Raw genomic sequence first — 19848 nt, 5'->3', positions numbered from 1 at the left:
GGATCATTAGTAACACATCTGTAGGGAACCAGCTAGCTGGAGATCATTAGTAACACATCTGTAGGGAACCAGCTAGCTGGAGATCATTAGTAACACATCTGTAGGGAACCAGCTAGCTGGAGATCATTAGTAACACATCTGTAGGGAACCAGCTAGCTGGAGATCATTAGTAACACATCTGTAGGGAACCAGCTAGCTGGAGATTATTAATAACACATCTGTAGTAACCCATGTGTGGGGAATCAGCTAGCTGGAGATCATTAGTAACCCATCTGTAGTAACCCATGTGTGGAGAACCAGCTAGCTGGAGATCATTAGTAACCCATCTGTAGGGAATCAGCTAGCTGGAGATCATTAGTAACCCATCTGTAGTAACCCATCTGCGGGGAACCAGCTAGCTGGAGATCAGTAGTAACCCATCTGTAGTAACCCATCTGCGGGGAACCAGCTAGCTGGAGATCAGTAGTAACCCATCTGTAGTAACACATGTGTGGGGAACCAGCTAGCTGGAGATCATTAGTAACCCATCTGTAGGGAATCAGCTAGCTGGAGATCATTAGTAACCCATCTGTAGTAACCCATCTGCGGGGAACCAGCTAGCTGGAGATCAGTAGTAACCCATCTGTAGTAACCCATCTGTAGGGAACTAGCTAGCTGGAGATCATTAGTAACCTATCTGTGAGGACCCAGCTAGTTGGAGATCATTAGTAACCCGTCTGTGGGGAAACGGCTAGCTGGGGAACACTAAAAATGGGTTACTTGTGATTCCTAACAAGCAGAGGAACCAGCTAGATGGAGATCATTAGTAACCTTTCTGTGGGGACCCAGCTCCATCTCTAGTGAACCAGCTAGCTGAGTATCACTAAAGTTGTGTTACTTTTGATTCCTAACAAGCAGGGGAACCAGCTAGCTGGAGATCATTAGTAACCCATGTGTGGGGAACCAGCTAGCTGGAGATCATTAGTAACCCATGTGTGGAGAACCAGCTAGCTGTAGATCATTTGTAACCCTTGTGTGGGGAACCAGCTAGCTGGAGATCATTAGTAACACATCTGTAGTAACCCATGTGTGGGGAACCAGCTAGCTGGAGATCATTAGTAACACATCTGTAGTAACCCATGTCTTGGGAACCAGCTAGCTGGAGATTATTAGTAACCCATCTGTAGTAACCCATGTGTAGGGAACCAGCTAGCTGGAGATCATTAGTAACCCATCTGTAGTAACCCATGTGTGGGGAATCAGCTAGCTGGAGATTATTAGTAACCCATCTGTAGTAACCCATGTGTGGGGAATCAGCTAGCTGGAGATCATTAGTAACCCATCTGTAGTAACCCATGTGTGGGGAATCAGCTAGCTGGAGATCATTAGTAACCCATCTATAGTAACCCATGTGTAGGGAACCAGCTAGCTGGAGATCATTAGTAACCCATCTGTAGTAACCCATGTGTGGGGAATCAGCTAGCTGGAGATCATTAGTAACACATCTGTAGTAACCCATCTGTAGGGAACCAGCTAGCTGGAGATCATTAGTAACACATCTGTAGTAACCCATCTGCGGGGAACCAGCTAGCTGGAGATCATTAGTAACACATCTGTAGTAACCCATCTGCGGGGAACCAGCTAGCTGGAGATCATTAGTAACACATCTGTAGTAACCCATGTGTGGGGAATCAGCTAGCTGGAGATCATTAGTAACACATCTGTAGTAACCCATCTGTAGGGAACCAGCTAGCTGGAGATCATTAGTAACACATCTGTAGTAACCCATCTGCGGGGAACCAGCTAGCTGGAGATCATTAGTAACACATCTGTAGTAACCCATCTGCGGGGAACCAGCTAGCTGGAGATCATTAGTAACACATCTGTAGTAACCCATGTGTAGGGAACCAGCTAGCTGGAGATCATTAGTAACACATCTGTAGTAACCCATGTGTGGGGAATCAGCTAGCTGGAGATCATTAGTAACCCATCTGTAGGGAACCAGCTAGCTGGGGATCATTAGTAACACATCTGTAGGGAACCAGCTAGCTGGAGATCATTAGTAACACATCTGTAGGGAACCAGCTAGCTGGAGATCATTAGTAACCCATCTGTAGGGAACCAGCTAGCTGGAGATCATTAGTAACACATCTGTAGGGAATCAGCTAGCTGGAGATCATTAGTAACACATCTGTAGGGAACCAGCTAGCTGGAGGTCATTAGTAACCCATCTGTAGGGAACCAGCTAGCTGGAGATCATTAGTAACCCATCTGTAGGGAACCAGCTAGCTGGAGATCATTAGTAACCCATGTGTGGGGAATCAGCTAGCTGGAGATCATTAGTAACCCATCTGTAGGGAACCAGCTAGCTGGGGATCATTAGTAACACATCTGTAGGGAACCAGCTAGCTGGAGATCATTAGTAACACATCTGTAGGGAACCAGCTAGCTGGAGATCATTAGTAACACATCTGTAGGGAACCAGCTAGCTGGAGATTATTAGTAACCCATCTGTAGGGAACCAGCTAGCTGGAGATCATTAGTAACACATCTGTAGTAACCCATCTGTAGGGAACCAGCTAGCTGGAGATCATTAGTAACACATCTGTAGTAACCCATCTGTAGGGAACCAGCTAGCTGGAGATCATTAGTAACCTATCTGTGAGGACCCAGCTAGTTGGAGATCATTAGTAACCCGTCTGTGGGGAAACGGCTAGCTGGGGAACACTAAAAATGGGTTACTTGTGATTCCTAACAAGCAGAGGAACCAGCTAGATGGAGATCATTAGTAACCTTTCTGTGGGGACCCAGCTCCATCTTTAGTGAACCAGCTAACTGAGTATCACTAAAGTTGTGTTACTTTTGATTCCTAACAAGCAGGGGAACCAGCTAGCTGGAGATCATTAGTAACCCATGTGTGGGGAACCAGCTAGCTGGAGATCATTAGTAACCCATGTGTGGAGAACCAGCTAGCTGTAGATCATTTGTAACCCATGTGTGGGGAACCAGCTAGCTGGAGATCATTAGTAACACATCTGTAGTAACCCATGTGTGGGGAACCAGCTAGCTGGAGATCATTAGTAACACATCTGTAGTAACCCATGTGTGGGGAACCAGCTAGCTGGAGATTATTAGTAACCCATCTGTAGTAACCCATGTGTAGGGAACCAGCTAGCTGGAGATCATTAGTAACCCATCTGTAGTAACCCATGTGTGGGGAATCAGCTAGCTGGAGATTATTAGTAACCCATCTGTAGTAACCCATGTGTGGGGAATCAGCTAGCTGGAGATCATTAGTAACCCATCTGTAGTAACCCATGTGTGGGGAACCAGCTAGCTGGAGATCATTAGTAACCCATGTGTGGAGAACCAGCTAGCTGTAGATCATTTGTAACCCATGTGTGGGGAACCAGCTAGCTGGAGATCATTAGTAACACATCTGTAGTAACCCATGTGTGGGGAACCAGCTAGCTGGAGATCATTAGTAACACATCTGTAGTAACCCATGTGTGGGGAACCAGCTAGCTGGAGATTATTAGTAACCCATCTGTAGTAACCCATGTGTAGGGAACCAGCTAGCTGGAGATCATTAGTAACCCATCTGTAGTAACCCATGTGTGGGGAATCAGCTAGCTGGAGATTATTAGTAACCCATCTGTAGTAACCCATGTGTGGGGAATCAGCTAGCTGGAGATCATTAGTAACCCATCTGTAGTAACCCATGTGTGGGGAATCAGCTAGCTGGAGATCATTAGTAACCCATCTGTAGTAACCCATGTGTAGGGAACCAGCTAGCTGGAGATCATTAGTAACCCATCTGTAGTAACCCATGTGTGGGGAATCAGCTAGCTGGAGATTATTAGTAACCCATCTGTAGTAACCCATGTGTGGGGAATCAGCTAGCTGGAGATCATTAGTAACCCATCTGTAGTAACCCATCTGCGGGGAACCAGCTAGCTGGAGATTATTAGTAACCCATCTGTAGTAACCCATGTGTGGGGAATCAGCTAGCTGGAGATTATTAGTAACCCATCTGTAGTAACCCATGTGTGGGGAATCAGCTAGCTGGAGATCATTAGAAACCCATGTGTGGGGAATCAGCTAGCTGGAGATCATTAGTAACACATCTGTAGTAACCCATGTGTGGGAAATCAGCTAGCTGGAGATCATTAGTAACACATCTGTAGTAACCCATGTGTGGGGAACCAGCTAGCTGGAGATTATTAGTAACCCATCTGTAGTAACCCATGTGTGGGGAATCAGCTAGCTGGAGATCATTAGTAACCCATCTGTAGTAACCCATCTGCGGGGAACCAGCTAGCTGGAGATCATTAGTAACACATCTGTAGTAACCCATGTGTGGGGAATCAGCTAGCTGGAGATCATTAGTAACACATCTGTAGTAACCCATGTGTGGGGAATCAGCTAGCTGGAGATCATTAGTAACACATCTGTAGTAACCCATCTGTAGGGAACCAGCTAGCTGGAGATCATTAGTAACACATCTGTAGTAACCCATCTGCGGGGAACCAGCTAGCTGGAGATCATTAGTAACACATCTGTAGTAACCCATCTGCGGGGAACCAGCTAGCTGGAGATCATTAGTAACACATCTGTAGTAACCCATGTGTAGGGAACCAGCTAGCTGGAGATCATTAGTAACACATCTGTAGTAACCCATGTGGGGGGAATCAGCTAGCTGGAGATTATTAGTAACCCATCTGTAGGGAATCAGCTAGCTGGAGATTATTAGTAACCCATCTGTAGGGAACCAGCTAGCTGGGGATCATTAGTAACACATCTGTAGGGAACCAGCTAGCTGGAGATCATTAGTAACACATCTGTAGGGAACCAGCTAGCTGGAGATCATTAGTAACCCATCTGTAGGGAACCAGCTAGCTGGAGATCATTAGTAACACATCTGTAGGGAATCAGCTAGCTGGAGATCATTAGTAACACATCTGTAGGGAACCAGCTAGCTGGAGGTCATTAGTAACCCATCTGTAGGGAACCAGCTAGCTGGAGATCATTAGTAACCCATCTGTAGGGAACCAGCTAGCTGGAGATCATTAGTAACCCATGTGTGGGGAATCAGCTAGCTGGAGATCATTAGTAACCCATCTGTAGGGAACCAGCTAGCTGGGGATCATTAGTAACACATCTGTAGGGAACCAGCTAGCTGGAGATCATTAGTAACACATCTGTAGGGAACCAGCTAGCTGGAGATCATTAGTAACACATCTGTAGGGAACCAGCTAGCTGGAGATTATTAGTAACCCATCTGTAGGGAACCAGCTAGCTGGAGATCATTAGTAACACATCTGTAGTAACCCATCTGTAGGGAACCAGCTAGCTGGAGATCATTAGTAACACATCTGTAGTAACCCATCTGTAGGGAACCAGCTAGCTGGAGATCATTAGTAACACATCTGTTGTAACCCATGTGTGGGGAATCAGCTAGCTGGGGATCATTAGTAACACATCTGTAGGGAACCAGCTAGCTGGAGATCATTAGTAACACATCTGTAGGGAACCAGCTAGCTGGAGATCATTAGTAACCCATCTGTAGTAACCCATGTGTGGAGAACCAGCTAGCTGGATATCATTAGTAACCCATCTGTAGTAACCCATGTGTGGAGAATCAGCTAGCTGGGGATCATTAGTAACACATCTGTAGGGAACCAGCTAGCTGGAGATCATTAGTAACACATCTGTAGGGAACCAGCTAGCTGGAGATCATTAGTAACACATCTGTAGTAACCCATGTGTGGGGAATCAGCTAGCTGGGGATCATTAGTAACACATCTGTAGGGAACCAGCTAGCTGGAGATCATTAGTAACACATCTGTAGGGAACCAGCTAGCTGGAGATCATTAGTAACCCATCTGTAGTAACCCATGTGTGGAGAACCAGCTAGCTGGAGATCAGTAGTAACCCATCTGTAGTAACCCATGTGTGGGGAATCAGCTAGCTGGAGATTATTAGTAACCCATCTGTAGGGAATCAGCTAGCTGGAGATCATTAGTAACCCATCTGCGGGGAACCAGCTAGCTGGAGATTATTAGTAACACATCTGTAGTAACCCATGTGTGGAGAACCAGCTAGCTGGAGATCATTAGTAACCCATCTGTAGTAACCCATGTGTGGAGAACCAGCTAGCTGGAGATTATTAGTAACCCATCTGTAGTAACCCATGTGTGGGGAACCAGCTAGCTGGAGATCATTAGTAACCCATCTGTAGTAACCCATGTGTGGGGAATCAGCTAGCTGGAGATCAGTAGTAACACATCTGTAGTAACCCATGTGTGGGAAATCAGCTACCTGGAGATCATTAGTAACACATCTGTAGTAACCCATGTGTGGGGAATCAGCTAGCTGGAGATTATTAGTAACCCATCTGTAGGGAATCAGCTAGCTGGAGATCAGTAGTAACCCATCTGTAGTAACCCATGTGTGGGGAATCAGCTAGCTGGAGATCATTAGTAACCCATCTGTAGGGAATCAGCTAGCTGGAGATCATTAGTAACCCATCTGTAGGGAATCAGCTAGCTGGGGATCATTAGTAACACATCTGTAGTAACCCATGTGTGGAGAACCAGCTAGCTGGAGATTATTAGTAACACGTCTGTAGTAACCCATGTGTGGGGAATCAGCTAGCTGGAGATTATTAGTAACACGTCTGTAGTAACCCATGTGTGGAGAACCAGCTAGCTGGAGATCATTAGTAACACATCTGTAGTAACCCATGTGTGGGGAATCAGCTAGCTGGAGATCATTAGTAACACATCTGTAGTAACCCATCTGTAGGGAACCAGCTAGCTGGAGATCATTAGTAACACATCTGTAGTAACCCATCTGCGGGGAACCAGCTAGCTGGAGATCATTAGTAACACATCTGTAGTAACCCATCTGCGGGGAACCAGCTAGCTGGAGATCATTAGTAACACATCTGTAGTAACCCATGTGTAGGGAACCAGCTAGCTGGAGATCATTAGTAACACATCTGTAGTAACCCATGTGTGGGGAATCAGCTAGCTGGAGATCATTAGTAACCCATCTGTAGGGAACCAGCTAGCTGGGGATCATTAGTAACACATCTGTAGGGAACCAGCTAGCTGGAGATCATTAGTAACACATCTGTAGGGAACGAGCTAGCTGGAGATCATTAGTAACCCATCTGTACGGAACCAGCTAGCTGGAGATCATTAGTAACACATCTGTATGGAATCAGCTAGCTGGAGATCATTAGTAACACATCTGTAGGGAACCAGCTAGCTGGAGGTCATTAGTAACCCATCTGTAGGGAACCAGCTAGCTGGAGATCATTAGTAACCCATCTGTAGGGAACCAGCTAGCTGGAGATCATTAGTAACCCATGTGTGGGGAATCAGCTAGCTGGAGATCATTAGTAACCCATCTGTAGGGAACCAGCTAGCTGGGGATCATTAGTAACACATCTGTAGGGAACCAGCTAGCTGGAGATCATTAGTAACACATCTGTAGGGAACCAGCTAGCTGGAGATCATTAGTAACACATCTGTAGGGAACCAGCTAGCTGGAGATTATTAGTAACCCATCTGTAGGGAACCAGCTAGCTGGAGATCATTAGTAACACATCTGTAGTAACCCATCTGTAGGGAACCAGCTAGCTGGAGATCATTAGTAACACATCTGTAGTAACCCATCTGTAGGGAACCAGCTAGCTGGAGATCATTAGTAACACATCTGTAGTAACCCATGTGTGGGGAATCAGCTAGCTGGGGATCATTAGTAACACATCTGTAGGGAACCAGCTAGCTGGAGGTCATTAGTAACACATCTGTAGGGAACCAGCTAGCTGGAGATCATTAGTAACCCATCTGTAGTAACCCATGTGTGGAGAACCAGCTAGCTGGAGATCATTAGTAACCCATCTGTAGTAACCCATGTGTGGAGAATCAGCTAGCTGGGGATCATTAGTAACACATCTGTAGGGAACCAGCTAGCTGGAGATCATTAGTAACACATCTGTAGGGAACCAGCTAGCTGGAGATCATTAGTAACACATCTGTAGTAACCCATGTGTGGGGAATCAGCTAGCTGGGGATCATTAGTAACACATCTGTAGGGAACCAGCTAGCTGGAGATCATTAGTAACACATCTGTAGGGAACCAGCTAGCTGGAGATCATTAGTAACCCATCTGTAGTAACCCATGTGTGGAGAACCAGCTAGCTGGAGATCAGTAGTAACCCATCTGTAGTAACCCATGTGTGGGGAATCAGCTAGCTGGAGATTATTAGTAACCCATCTGTAGGGAATCAGCTAGCTGGAGATCATTAGTAACCCATCTGCGGGGAACCAGCTAGCTGGAGATTATTAGTAACACATCTGTAGTAACCCATGTGTGGAGAACCAGCTAGCTGGAGATCATTAGTAACCCATCTGTAGTAACCCATGTGTGGAGAACCAGCTAGCTGGAGATTATTAGTAACCCATCTGTAGTAACCCATGTGTGGGGAACCAGCTAGCTGGAGATCATTAGTAACCCATCTGTAGTAACCCATGTGTGGGGAATCAGCTAGCTGGAGATCATTAGTAACCCATGTGTAGTAACCCATGTGTGGGGAATCAGCTAGCTGGAGATCATTAGTAACCCATCTGTAGTAACCCATGTGTGGGGAATCAGCTAGCTGGAGATCAGTAGTAACACATCTGTAGTAACCCATGTGTGGGAAATCAGCTACCTGGAGATCATTAGTAACACATCTGTAGTAACCCATGTGTGGGGAATCAGCTAGCTGGAGATTATTAGTAACCCATCTGTAGGGAATCAGCTAGCTGGAGATCAGTAGTAACCCATCTGTAGTAACCCATGTGTGGGGAATCAGCTAGCTGGAGATCATTAGTAACCCATCTGTAGGGAATCAGCTAGCTGGAGATCATTAGTAACCCATCTGTAGGGAATCAGCTAGCTGGGGATCATTAGTAACCCATGTGTGGAGAACCAGCTAGCTGGAGATTATTAGTAACACGTCTGTAGTAACCCATGTGTGGGGAATCAGCTAGCTGGAGATTATTAGTAACACGTCTGTAGTAACCCATGTGTGGAGAACCAGCTAGCTGGAGATTATTAGTAACACATCTGTAGTAACCCATGTGTGGGGAATCAGCTAGCTGGAGATTATTAGTAACACATCTGTAGTAACCCATGTGTGGGGAATCAGCTAGCTGGAGATTATTAGTAACACATCTGTAGTAACCCATGTGTGGGGAATCAGCTAGCTGGAGATTATTAGTAACACATCTGTAGTAACCCATGTGTGGGGAATCAGCTAGCTGGAGATCATTAGTAACACATCTGTAGTAACACATGTGTGGGGAATCAGCTAGCTGGAGATCATTAGTAACACATCTGTAGTAACACATGTGTGGGGAATCAGCTAGCTGGAGATCATTAGTAACACATCTGTAGTAACCCATGTGTAGGGAATCAGCTAGCTGGAGATTATTAGTAACCCATGTGTGGGGAACCATCTAGCTGGAGATCATTAGTAACACATCTGTAGTAACCCATGTGTGGGGAACCATCTAGCTGGAGATCATTAGTAACACATCTGTAGTAACCCATGTGTGGAGAACCAGCTAGCTGGAGATTATTAGTAACACGTCTGTAGTAACCCATGTGTAGGGAATCAGCTAGCTGGAGATTATTAGTAACCCATCTGTAGTAACCCATGTGTGGGGAACCATCTAGCTGGAGATCATTAGTAACACATCTGTAGTAACCCATGTGTGGGGAATCAGCTAGCTGGAGATCATTAGTAACACATCTGTAGTAACCCATGTGTGGGGAATCAGCTAGCTGGAGATTATTAGTAACACATCTGTAGTAACCCATGTGTGGGGAATCAGCTAGCTGGAGATCATTAGTAACACATCTGTAGTAACACATGTGTGGGGAATCAGCTAGCTGGAGATCATTAGTAACACATCTGTAGTAACCCATGTGTGGGGAATCAGCTAGCTGGAGATCATTAGTAACACATCTGTAGTAACCCAGCTAGCTGGAGATCATTAGTAACCCATCTGTAGGGAACCAGCTAGCTGGAGATCATTAGTAACACATCTGTAGTAACCCATGTGTGGGGAACCAGCTAGCTGGAGATCATTAGTAACCCATCTGTAGGGAACCAGCTAGCTGGAGATCATTAGTAACCCATCTGTAGGGAACCAGCTAGCTGGGGATTACTAAAGATGGGTTACTTGTGATTCATAACATGCAGGCTATCAGCAAATTGATTCCTAGTGATTCCCAACTACTTAGTGTCCAACAGATGGGTTACTAGTGATGCCAGCTAGTTAGTTTCCTACAGAAAAGTTAATAGTGATCCCCAACAAGCGGGGAGCCCCAGCTGGCTGTTTCCCTACAGAGAGGTTACTGGTGATCCTTGGTTGGCTGGTTCCATAGAGATGTATTGCTAATTATCCACATTTGGCTGTTCTATACAGATGGGTTACTAGTGATTCCCAGTTGGCTGGTTCTATGTAGATGGGTTGCTTGGGATTTGTGGTTGCCTGGTTCAGTGCAGATAGGTTACTGATGATCCAGTTATTTGGGCCTGTACAGAGGGATTAATAATGAGCCCTGGCTAGCCGGTTGTGTACATATGTGTTATTTGATATCCCATAGTGGGCTGTTTCCATAAAGATGACCTACTAGAGATTCCCAGTTGGCTGGTTTTATACAGATGAATAATAGGGATCCCCACTTGGCTGATTATGCACAGATGGGTTACTAGGGATCCCAATTGGCAAGATCTATGCAGATGGGTTACTATGGTTTCCCAGTTGGCTAGTTCCGGGGAATCAGCTAGCTGGAGATCATTAGTAACCCATCTGTAGTAACCCATGTGTGGGGAATCAGCTAGCTGGAGATCAGTAGTAACACATCTGTAGTAACCCATGTGTGGGAAATCAGCTACCTGGAGATCATTAGTAACACATCTGTAGTAACCCATGTGTGGGGAATCAGCTAGCTGGAGATTATTAGTAACCCATCTGTAGGGAATCAGCTAGCTGGAGATCAGTAGTAACCCATCTGTAGTAACCCATGTGTGGGGAATCAGCTAGCTGGAGATCATTAGTAACCCATCTGTAGGGAATCAGCTAGCTGGAGATCATTAGTAACCCATCTGTAGGGAATCAGCTAGCTGGGGATCATTAGTAACCCATGTGTGGAGAACCAGCTAGCTGGAGATTATTAGTAACACGTCTGTAGTAACCCATGTGTGGGGAATCAGCTAGCTGGAGATTATTAGTAACACGTCTGTAGTAACCCATGTGTGGAGAACCAGCTAGCTGGAGATTATTAGTAACACATCTGTAGTAACCCATGTGTGGGGAATCAGCTAGCTGGAGATTATTAGTAACACATCTGTAGTAACCCATGTGTGGGGAATCAGCTAGCTGGAGATTATTAGTAACACATCTGTAGTAACCCATGTGTGGGGAATCAGCTAGCTGGAGATTATTAGTAACACATCTGTAGTAACCCATGTGTGGGGAATCAGCTAGCTGGAGATCATTAGTAACACATCTGTAGTAACACATGTGTGGGGAATCAGCTAGCTGGAGATCATTAGTAACACATCTGTAGTAACACATGTGTGGGGAATCAGCTAGCTGGAGATCATTAGTAACACATCTGTAGTAACCCATGTGTAGGGAATCAGCTAGCTGGAGATTATTAGTAACCCATCTGTAGTAACCCATGTGTGGGGAACCATCTAGCTGGAGATCATTAGTAACACATCTGTAGTAACCCATGTGTGGGGAACCATCTAGCTGGAGATCATTAGTAACACATCTGTAGTAACCCATGTGTGGAGAACCAGCTAGCTGGAGATTATTAGTAACACGTCTGTAGTAACCCATGTGTAGGGAATCAGCTAGCTGGAGATTATTAGTAACCCATCTGTAGTAACCCATGTGTGGGGAACCATCTAGCTGGAGATCATTAGTAACACATCTGTAGTAACCCATGTGTGGGGAATCAGCTAGCTGGAGATCATTAGTAACACATCTGTAGTAACCCATGTGTGGGGAATCAGCTAGCTGGAGATTATTAGTAACACATCTGTAGTAACCCATGTGTGGGGAATCAGCTAGCTGGAGATCATTAGTAACACATCTGTAGTAACACATGTGTGGGGAATCAGCTAGCTGGAGATCATTAGTAACACATCTGTAGTAACCCATGTGTGGGGAATCAGCTAGCTGGAGATCATTAGTAACACATCTGTAGTAACCCATGTGTGGGGAACCAGCTAGCTGGAGATCATTAGTAACCCATCTGTAGGGAACCAGCTAGCTGGAGATCATTAGTAACACATCTGTAGTAACCCATGTGTGGGGAACCAGCTAGCTGGAGATCATTAGTAACCCATCTGTAGGGAACCAGCTAGCTGGAGATCATTAGTAACCCATCTGTAGGGAACCAGCTAGCTGGGGATTACTAAAGATGGGTTACTTGTGATTCATAACATGCAGGCTATCAGCAAATTGATTCCTAGTGATTCCCAACTACTTAGTGTCCAACAGATGGGTTACTAGTGATGCCAGCTAGTTAGTTTCCTACAGAAAAGTTAATAGTGATCCCCAACAAGCGGGGAGCCCCAGCTGGCTGTTTCCCTACAGAGAGGTTACTGGTGATCCTTGGTTGGCTGGTTCCATAGAGATGTATTGCTAATTATCCACATTTGGCTGTTCTATACAGATGGGTTACTAGTGATTCCCAGTTGGCTGGTTCTATGTAGATGGGTTGCTTGGGATTTGTGGTTGCCTGGTTCAGTGCAGATAGGTTACTGATGATCCAGTTATTTGGGCCTGTACAGAGGGATTAATAATGAGCCCTGGCTAGCCGGTTGTGTACATATGTGTTATTTGATATCCCATAGTGGGCTGTTTCCATAAAGATGACCTACTAGAGATTCCCAGTTGGCTGGTTTTATACAGATGAATAATAGGGATCCCCACTTGGCTGATTATGCACAGATGGGTTACTAGGGATCCCAATTGGCAAGATCTATGCAGATGGGTTACTATGGTTTCCCAGTTGGCTAGTTCCGTACATATGGGTTACTAGGGATCCCCAGTTGGTTCCGTACAGATGGGTTGCAAGGGATTCCCAGATGGCTGGATCTGTACAGATGGGTTACTAGTGATCCCCAGTTAGCTAGTTCAATACAGACGGGTTACTAGGGGAACACCCAGTGGACTAGTTCTGTACAGATGGGTTACTAGTGATCCCCAGTTAGCTAGTTCAATACAGACGGGTTACTAGGGGTCCCGAGTGGACTGGTTCTGTACAGATGGGTTACTAGGGATCTCCAGATGCTGCTTCCATAAAGATGGGATACTAGGGATCCCCAGGTGCTGGTTCCATACAGATGGGTTACTAGGGATCTCCAGATGCTGGTTCCATACAGATGGGATACTAGGGATCCCCAGGTGCTGGCTCCATACAGATGGGATACTAGGGATCCACAGATGCTGGTTCCATACAGATGGGATACTAGGGATCCCCAGGTGCTGGCTCCATACAGATGGGATACTAGGGATCCACAGATGCTGGTTCCATACAGATGGGATACTAGGGATCCCCAGGTGCTGGTTCCATACAGATGGGATACTAGGGATCCCCAGGTGCTGGTTCCATACAGATGGGATACTAGGGATCCCCAGGTGCTGGTTCCATACAGATGGGATACTAGGGATCCACAGGTGCTGGTTCCATACAGATGGGATACTATGGTTTCCCAGTTGGCTAGTTCCGTACATATGGGTTACTAGGGATCCCCAGGTGCTGGTTCCATAAAGATGGGTTGCAAGGGATTCCCAGATGGCTGGATCTGTACAGATGGGTTACTAGTAATCCACAGTTAGCTAGTTCAATACAGACGGGTTACTAGGGGTCCCGAGTGGACTGGTTCTGTACAGATGGGATACTAGGGATCCCCAGGTGCTAGTTCCATACAGATGGGTTACTAGGGATCTCCAGGTGCTGGTTCCATACAGATGGGATACTAGGGATCTCCAGATGCTGGTTCCATACAGATGGGATACTAGGGATCCCCAGGTGCTGGTTCCATACAGATGGGTTACTAGGGATCTCCAGATGCTGGTTCCATACAGATGGGTTACTAGGGATCTCCAGATGCTGGTTCCATACAGATGGGTTACTAGGGATCTCCAGATGCTGGTTCCATACAGATGGGTTACTAGGGATCTCCAGGTGCTGGTTCCATACAGATGGGATACTAGGGATCCCCAGGTGCTGGTTCCATACAGATGGGATACTAGGGATCTCCAGGTGCTGGTTCCATACAGATGGGATACTAGGGATCCCCAGTTGCTGGTTCCATACAGATCGGTTACTAGGGATCTCCAGATGCTGGTTCCATACAGATGGGTTACTAGGGATCTCCAGGTGCTGGTTCCATACAGATGGGTTACTAGGGATCTCCAGGTGCTGGTTCCATACAGATGGGTTACTAGGGATCCCCAGGTGCTGGTTCCATACAGATGGGTTACTAGGGATCCCCAGGTGCTGGTTCTGTACAGATGGGTTACTAGGGATCCCCAGGTGCTGGTTCAATACAGATGGGTTACTAGGGATCTCCAGATGCTGGTTCCATACAGATGGGTTACTAGGGATCTCCAGATGCTGGTTCCATACAGATGGGTTACTAGGGATCTCCAGGTGCTGGTTCCATACAGATGGGTTACTAGGGATCCCCAGGTGCTGGTTCCATACAGATGGGTTACTAGGGATCCCCAGGTGCTGGTTCTGTACAGATAGGTTACTAGGGATCCCCAGGTGCTGGTTCCATACAGATGGGACACTAGGGATCCCCAGGTGCTGGTTCCATACAGATGGGTTACTAGGGATCTCCAGATGCTGGTTCCATACAGGTGGGATACTAGGGATCCCCAGGTGCTGGTTCTGTACAGATGGGTTACTAGGGATCCCTCATTAGCTGGTTCCGCACAGACGGGTAACTGGTGCCCCCGAGATCCTTGTCCTGCTACATAAAACACCTGTGATCATGAACCTCACTTTGTTTTCTAGGCACAGTGTCCATTTGGGACTTGAAGACAAAGTCTGTTCTACAGAAGGTCCGTCAGGGCCGTGTGATTAAGCAGTACCCGTTCCACAGCTTTCCTGCCCATGAGCACGCTGTGCGCTGCATCGAGTGGTGCAAAGCCGACAGGTAAGGGGTTCTACCGATTGTACAGTTACCTGCCAGGAGTATATCCTGTCATTATGTCCTGTACAGTGACCGCCATCCTGGCCACTACCAGCGTCATCATCAGCCACCTGGTTGGTCTTAGCGCACCAGCGAGTGGTGACTATGGACAAGGAGCCTAATTCAAATCTGATCGCAGCAGCAAGTTTGTTAGCAGTTGAGCAAAACCATGTCACTGCAGGTGAGGCAGATGTAACATGTGCAGTGCAGGGGGGGCAGATGTAACGTGCAGTGCAGGTGAGGCAGATGTAACATGTGCAGTGCAGGGGGGGCAGATGTAACGTGCAGTGCAGGGGGGGCAGATGTAACATGTGCAGGGGCAGATGTAACGTGCAGTACAGGGGGGCAGATGTAACATGTGCAGAGAGAGTTAGGTTTGGGTGGGGTGTGTTCAAACTGAAATCTAAATTGCAGTGTAAAAATAAAGCAGCCAGTATTTACCCTGCACAGAAACAATATAACCCACCCAAATCTAACTCTCTCTGCACATGTTACATCTGCCCCCCCCCCCCCCCCCCCCCCTGCGGTGCACATGTTATATCTGCCCCCCCCCCCTCCCCTGTAGTGCACATGGTTTGCCCAACTGCTAACAAATTTGCTGCTGCGATCAGGTCTGAATTACCCCCAATGATTTTTGTATGTTCTCCCCAGTAATTTCCTGGTGACCTGCAGCAATGATCGACGTTTGAGATTTTGGGACCTTCGACGTCTCTGTGTACCAATCAGCAACATCAAGCGATTCCAGGTGACAGAGATGGCGTGGTTGCTGCCGTACTGCGGCGTGGTGGTGGCGCAGGACAACTGCACGGCCTCGTGAGTACTCCACAATATACAGTCACTGCACAAGTCTTCCAGGGTGTCCGTGAAGTGTTCTCATGTTCTGCTCCGTCTAGGCACGGCCTATGCGGCATCCATTACGTGGACTCCGGCTACCTGGGCCATAAGCCGTATTTTGTGACTCCTCGCAAAGCAACAGTGTGGGTAAGATTCCTCCGTCATCCGCGGATATTATCTGTATACACTTCATATGAGACTGACGCTGCAATCCTGACTCCCGCCTGGAGACCCACGCCTGCATCCCGACCGGAAGTATAGCGGGTGGGTTAGAGCCAGAAAAGCGCGGGTGGGGGCTGTTAGGATTAGGCACCACCTGGGGGAATTAGGTTTCGGTTCCGGGTGGGGGGTTAGGGGGTAGGGGACAAAGGGGAACGTTCTTATCTCCCCCCTGTCGGGATTTAAAATTACGGGATGTCGGCATCAGTATTGTGACTGCCGGCATCCTGTTTGAACCCATACCAGGAAATCATAATGAACCCAGAATGGGATGTAGTTAATATACTGGCATTCAGGATCCCGATGCCAGACTCCCAACAGCCGGTAAAATGCCGGTGGTCAGAATACCAACCGATACCCGGTATTCCCACTTGGGTGCTGGGTCCACGCCACCACCCAAGGAAGAATAGAACCCGTGCTGAGCAAAGAGTGGCAAGCCCGCGAGGGGACTCGCTGGCAGCGTTACGGCTGGCGGGATCCGGGCAGTCGGCATATCATATTGAATCTTATGGAACAATCACTAATCAGTAAGTCCAGGGTTTTGCAAAGCCACATATGTCCCTTGTACTGTAAATAGAGTCCAACACGCAAGTGCAATCATACGGGATCTGCATTCTGGAGAGTCAGTGTCCCATACCACCCAGGTACACAACCTTACCACTGTTTTTGGTGCGCTTACCTCCAGGTGAGCAGTTCCGTCTGGGCTGTTGTCCTGTCCTCCGGCGCCTAGGATTAGATACATTATGACAGCTTGTTCTCAGTGACTAGTCTGGAGGAAGGTTGGGTTAGGTACATTATGGAAGCCTGTTCTCAGTGACTACACTGGAGGAAGGTTGGGTTAGGTACATTATGGATGCCTGCTCTCAGTGACTAGACTGGAGGAAGGTTGGGTTAGGTACATTATGGAAGCCTGCTCTCAGTGACTACACTGGAGGAAGGTTGGGTTAGGTACATTATGACAGCCTGTTCTCAGTGACTAGACTGGAGGAAGGTTGGGTTAGGTACATTATGACAGCCTGTTCTCAGTGACTAGACTGGAGGAAGGTTGGGTTAGGTACATTATGGAAGCCTGTTCTCAGTGACTAGACCGGAGGAAGATTGGGTTAGGTACATTATGGAAGCCTGTTCTCAGTGACTAGACTGGAGGAAGGTTGGGTTAGGTACATTATGGAAGCCTGCTCTCAGTGACTAGACTAGAGGAAGGTTAGGTTAGGTACACTATGGAAGCCTGCTCTCAGTGACTCGACTGGAGGAAGGTTGGGCTAGGTACATTATGGAAGCCTGCTCTCAGTGACTAGACTGGAGGAAGGTTGGGTTAGGTACATTATGGAAGCCTGTTCTCAGTGACTAGACCGGAGGAAGATTGGGTTAGGTACATTATGGAAGCCTGTTCTCAGTGACTAGACTGGAGGAAGGTTGGGTTAGGTACATTATGGAAGCCTGCTCTCAGTGACTAGAATGGAGGAAGGTTGGGTTAGGTACATTATGGAAGCCTGCTCTCAGTGACTACACTGGAGGAAGGTTAGGTTAGGTACATTATGGAAGCCTGCTCTTAGTGACTAGACTGGAGGAAGGTTGGGTTAGGTACATTACGGAAGCCTGTTCTCAGTGACTAGACTGGAGGAAGGTTGGGTTAGGTACATTATGGAAGCCGGCTCTCAGTGACTAGAATGGAGGAAGGTTGGGTTAGGTACATTATGGAAGCCTGCTCTCAGTGACTATACTGGAGGAAGGTTAGGTTAGGTACATTATGGAAGCCTGCTCTCAGTGACTAGACTGGAGGAAGGTTGGGTTAGGTACATTATGGAAGCCTGCTCTCAGTGACTACACTGGAGGAAGGTTGGGTTAGGTACATTATGACAGCCTGTTCTCAGTGACTAGACTGGAGGAAGGTTGGGTTAGGTACATTATGACAGCCTGTTCTCAGTGACTAGACTGGAGGAAGGTTGGGTTAGGTACATTATGGAAGCCTGTTCTCAGTGACTAGACCGGAGGAAGATTCGGTTAGGTACATTATGGAAGCCTGTTCTCAGTGACTAGACTGGAGGAAGGTTGGGTTAGGTACATTATGGAAGCCTGCTCTCAGTGACTAGAATGGAGGAAGGTTGGGTTAGGTACATTATGGAAGCCTGCTCTCAGTGACTAGAATGGAGGAAGGTTGGGTTAGGTACATTATGGAAGCCTGCTCTCAGTGATTACACTGGAGGAAGGTTAGGTTAGGTACATTATGGAAGCCTGCTCTTAGTGACTAGACTGAAGGAAGGTTGTGTTAGGTACATTACGGAAGCCTGTTCTCAGTGACTAGACTGGAGGAAGGTTGGGTTAGGTACATTATGGAAGCCTGCTCTCAGTGACTAGACTAGAGGAAGGTTAGGTTAGGTACACTATGGAAGCCTGCTCTCAGTGACTCGACTGGAGGAAGGTTGGGCTAGGTACATTATGACAGCCTGCTCTCAGTGACTAGACTGGGGGAAGGTTGGGTTAGGTACATTATGACAGCCTGTTCTCAGTGACTAGACTGAAGGAAGGTTGGGTTAGGTACATTATGGAAGCCTGTTCTCAGTGACTAGACTGGAGGAAGGTTGGGTTAGGTACATTATGGAAGCCTGCTCTCAGTGGACAGACTGGAGGAAGGTTGGGTTAGGTACATTATGGAAGCCTGCTCTCAGTGACTAGACTGAAGGAAGGTTGGGTCAGGTACATTATGGAAGCCTGTTCTCAGTGACTAGACTGGAGGAAAGTTGGGTTAGGTACATTATGGAAGCCTGCTCTCAGTGACTAGACTGGAGGAAAGTTGGGTTAGGTACATTATGGAAGCCTGCTCTCAGTGACTAGACTGGAGGAAGATTGGGTTAGGTACTTTACGGAAGCCTGTTCTCAGTGACTAGACTGGTGGAAGGTTGTGTTAGGTACATTATGGAAGCCTGTTCTCAGTGACTAGACTGGCGGAAGATTGGGTTAGGTACATTATGGAAGCCTGTTCTCAGTGACTAGACTGGAGGACAGTTGGGTTAGGTACATTATGGAAGCCTGCTCTCAGTGGACAGCTGGAGGAAGGTTGGGTTAGGTACATTATGGAAGCCTGTTCTCAGTGACTAGACTGGAGGACAGTTGGGTTAGGTACATTATGGAAGCCTGCTCTCAGTGACTAGACTGGAGGAAGCTTGGGTTAGGTACATTATGGAAGCCTGCTCTCAGTGACTAGACTGGAGGAAGGTTGGGTTAGGTACATTATGGAAGCCTGCTCTCAGTGACTAGACTGGAGGAAAGTTGGGTTAGGTACATTATGGAAGCCTGCTCTCAGTGACTAGACTGAAGGAAGGTTGGGTTAGGTACATTATGGAAGCCTGTTCTCAGTGACTAGACTGGAGGAAAGTTGGGTTAGGTACATTATGGAAGCCTGCTCTCAGTGACTAGACTGGAGGAAGGTTGGGTTAGGTACATTATGGAAGCCTGCTCTCAGTGACTAGACTGGAGGAAAGTTGGGTTAGGTACATTATGGAAGCCTGCTCTCAGTGACTAGACTG

At 47.1% G+C, this 19848-nt stretch overlaps 1 protein-coding gene across 1 annotated transcript in view; it reads left to right on the top strand.

Moving 5' to 3' along the window:
• GTF3C2 (general transcription factor IIIC subunit 2) overlaps positions 1–19848 on the top strand; it is a 233844-nt gene that overhangs the window by 172488 nt on the left and 41508 nt on the right. The window contains exons 9-11 of the mRNA XM_063917264.1: positions 15091–15232; positions 15920–16081; positions 16162–16249. Coding sequence (XP_063773334.1) covers positions 15091–15232; positions 15920–16081; positions 16162–16249 — 392 coding nt within the window. The remainder of the gene's footprint in view (positions 1–15090; positions 15233–15919; positions 16082–16161; positions 16250–19848) is intronic.

The sequence above is a fragment of the Pseudophryne corroboree genome, chromosome 4 (genome assembly GCF_028390025.1).
Source record: "Pseudophryne corroboree isolate aPseCor3 chromosome 4, aPseCor3.hap2, whole genome shotgun sequence".
NCBI classification, from domain to species: Eukaryota; Metazoa; Chordata; class Amphibia; order Anura; family Myobatrachidae; genus Pseudophryne; species Pseudophryne corroboree.
This window is presented reverse-complemented; position numbering and strand designations above follow the sequence as displayed.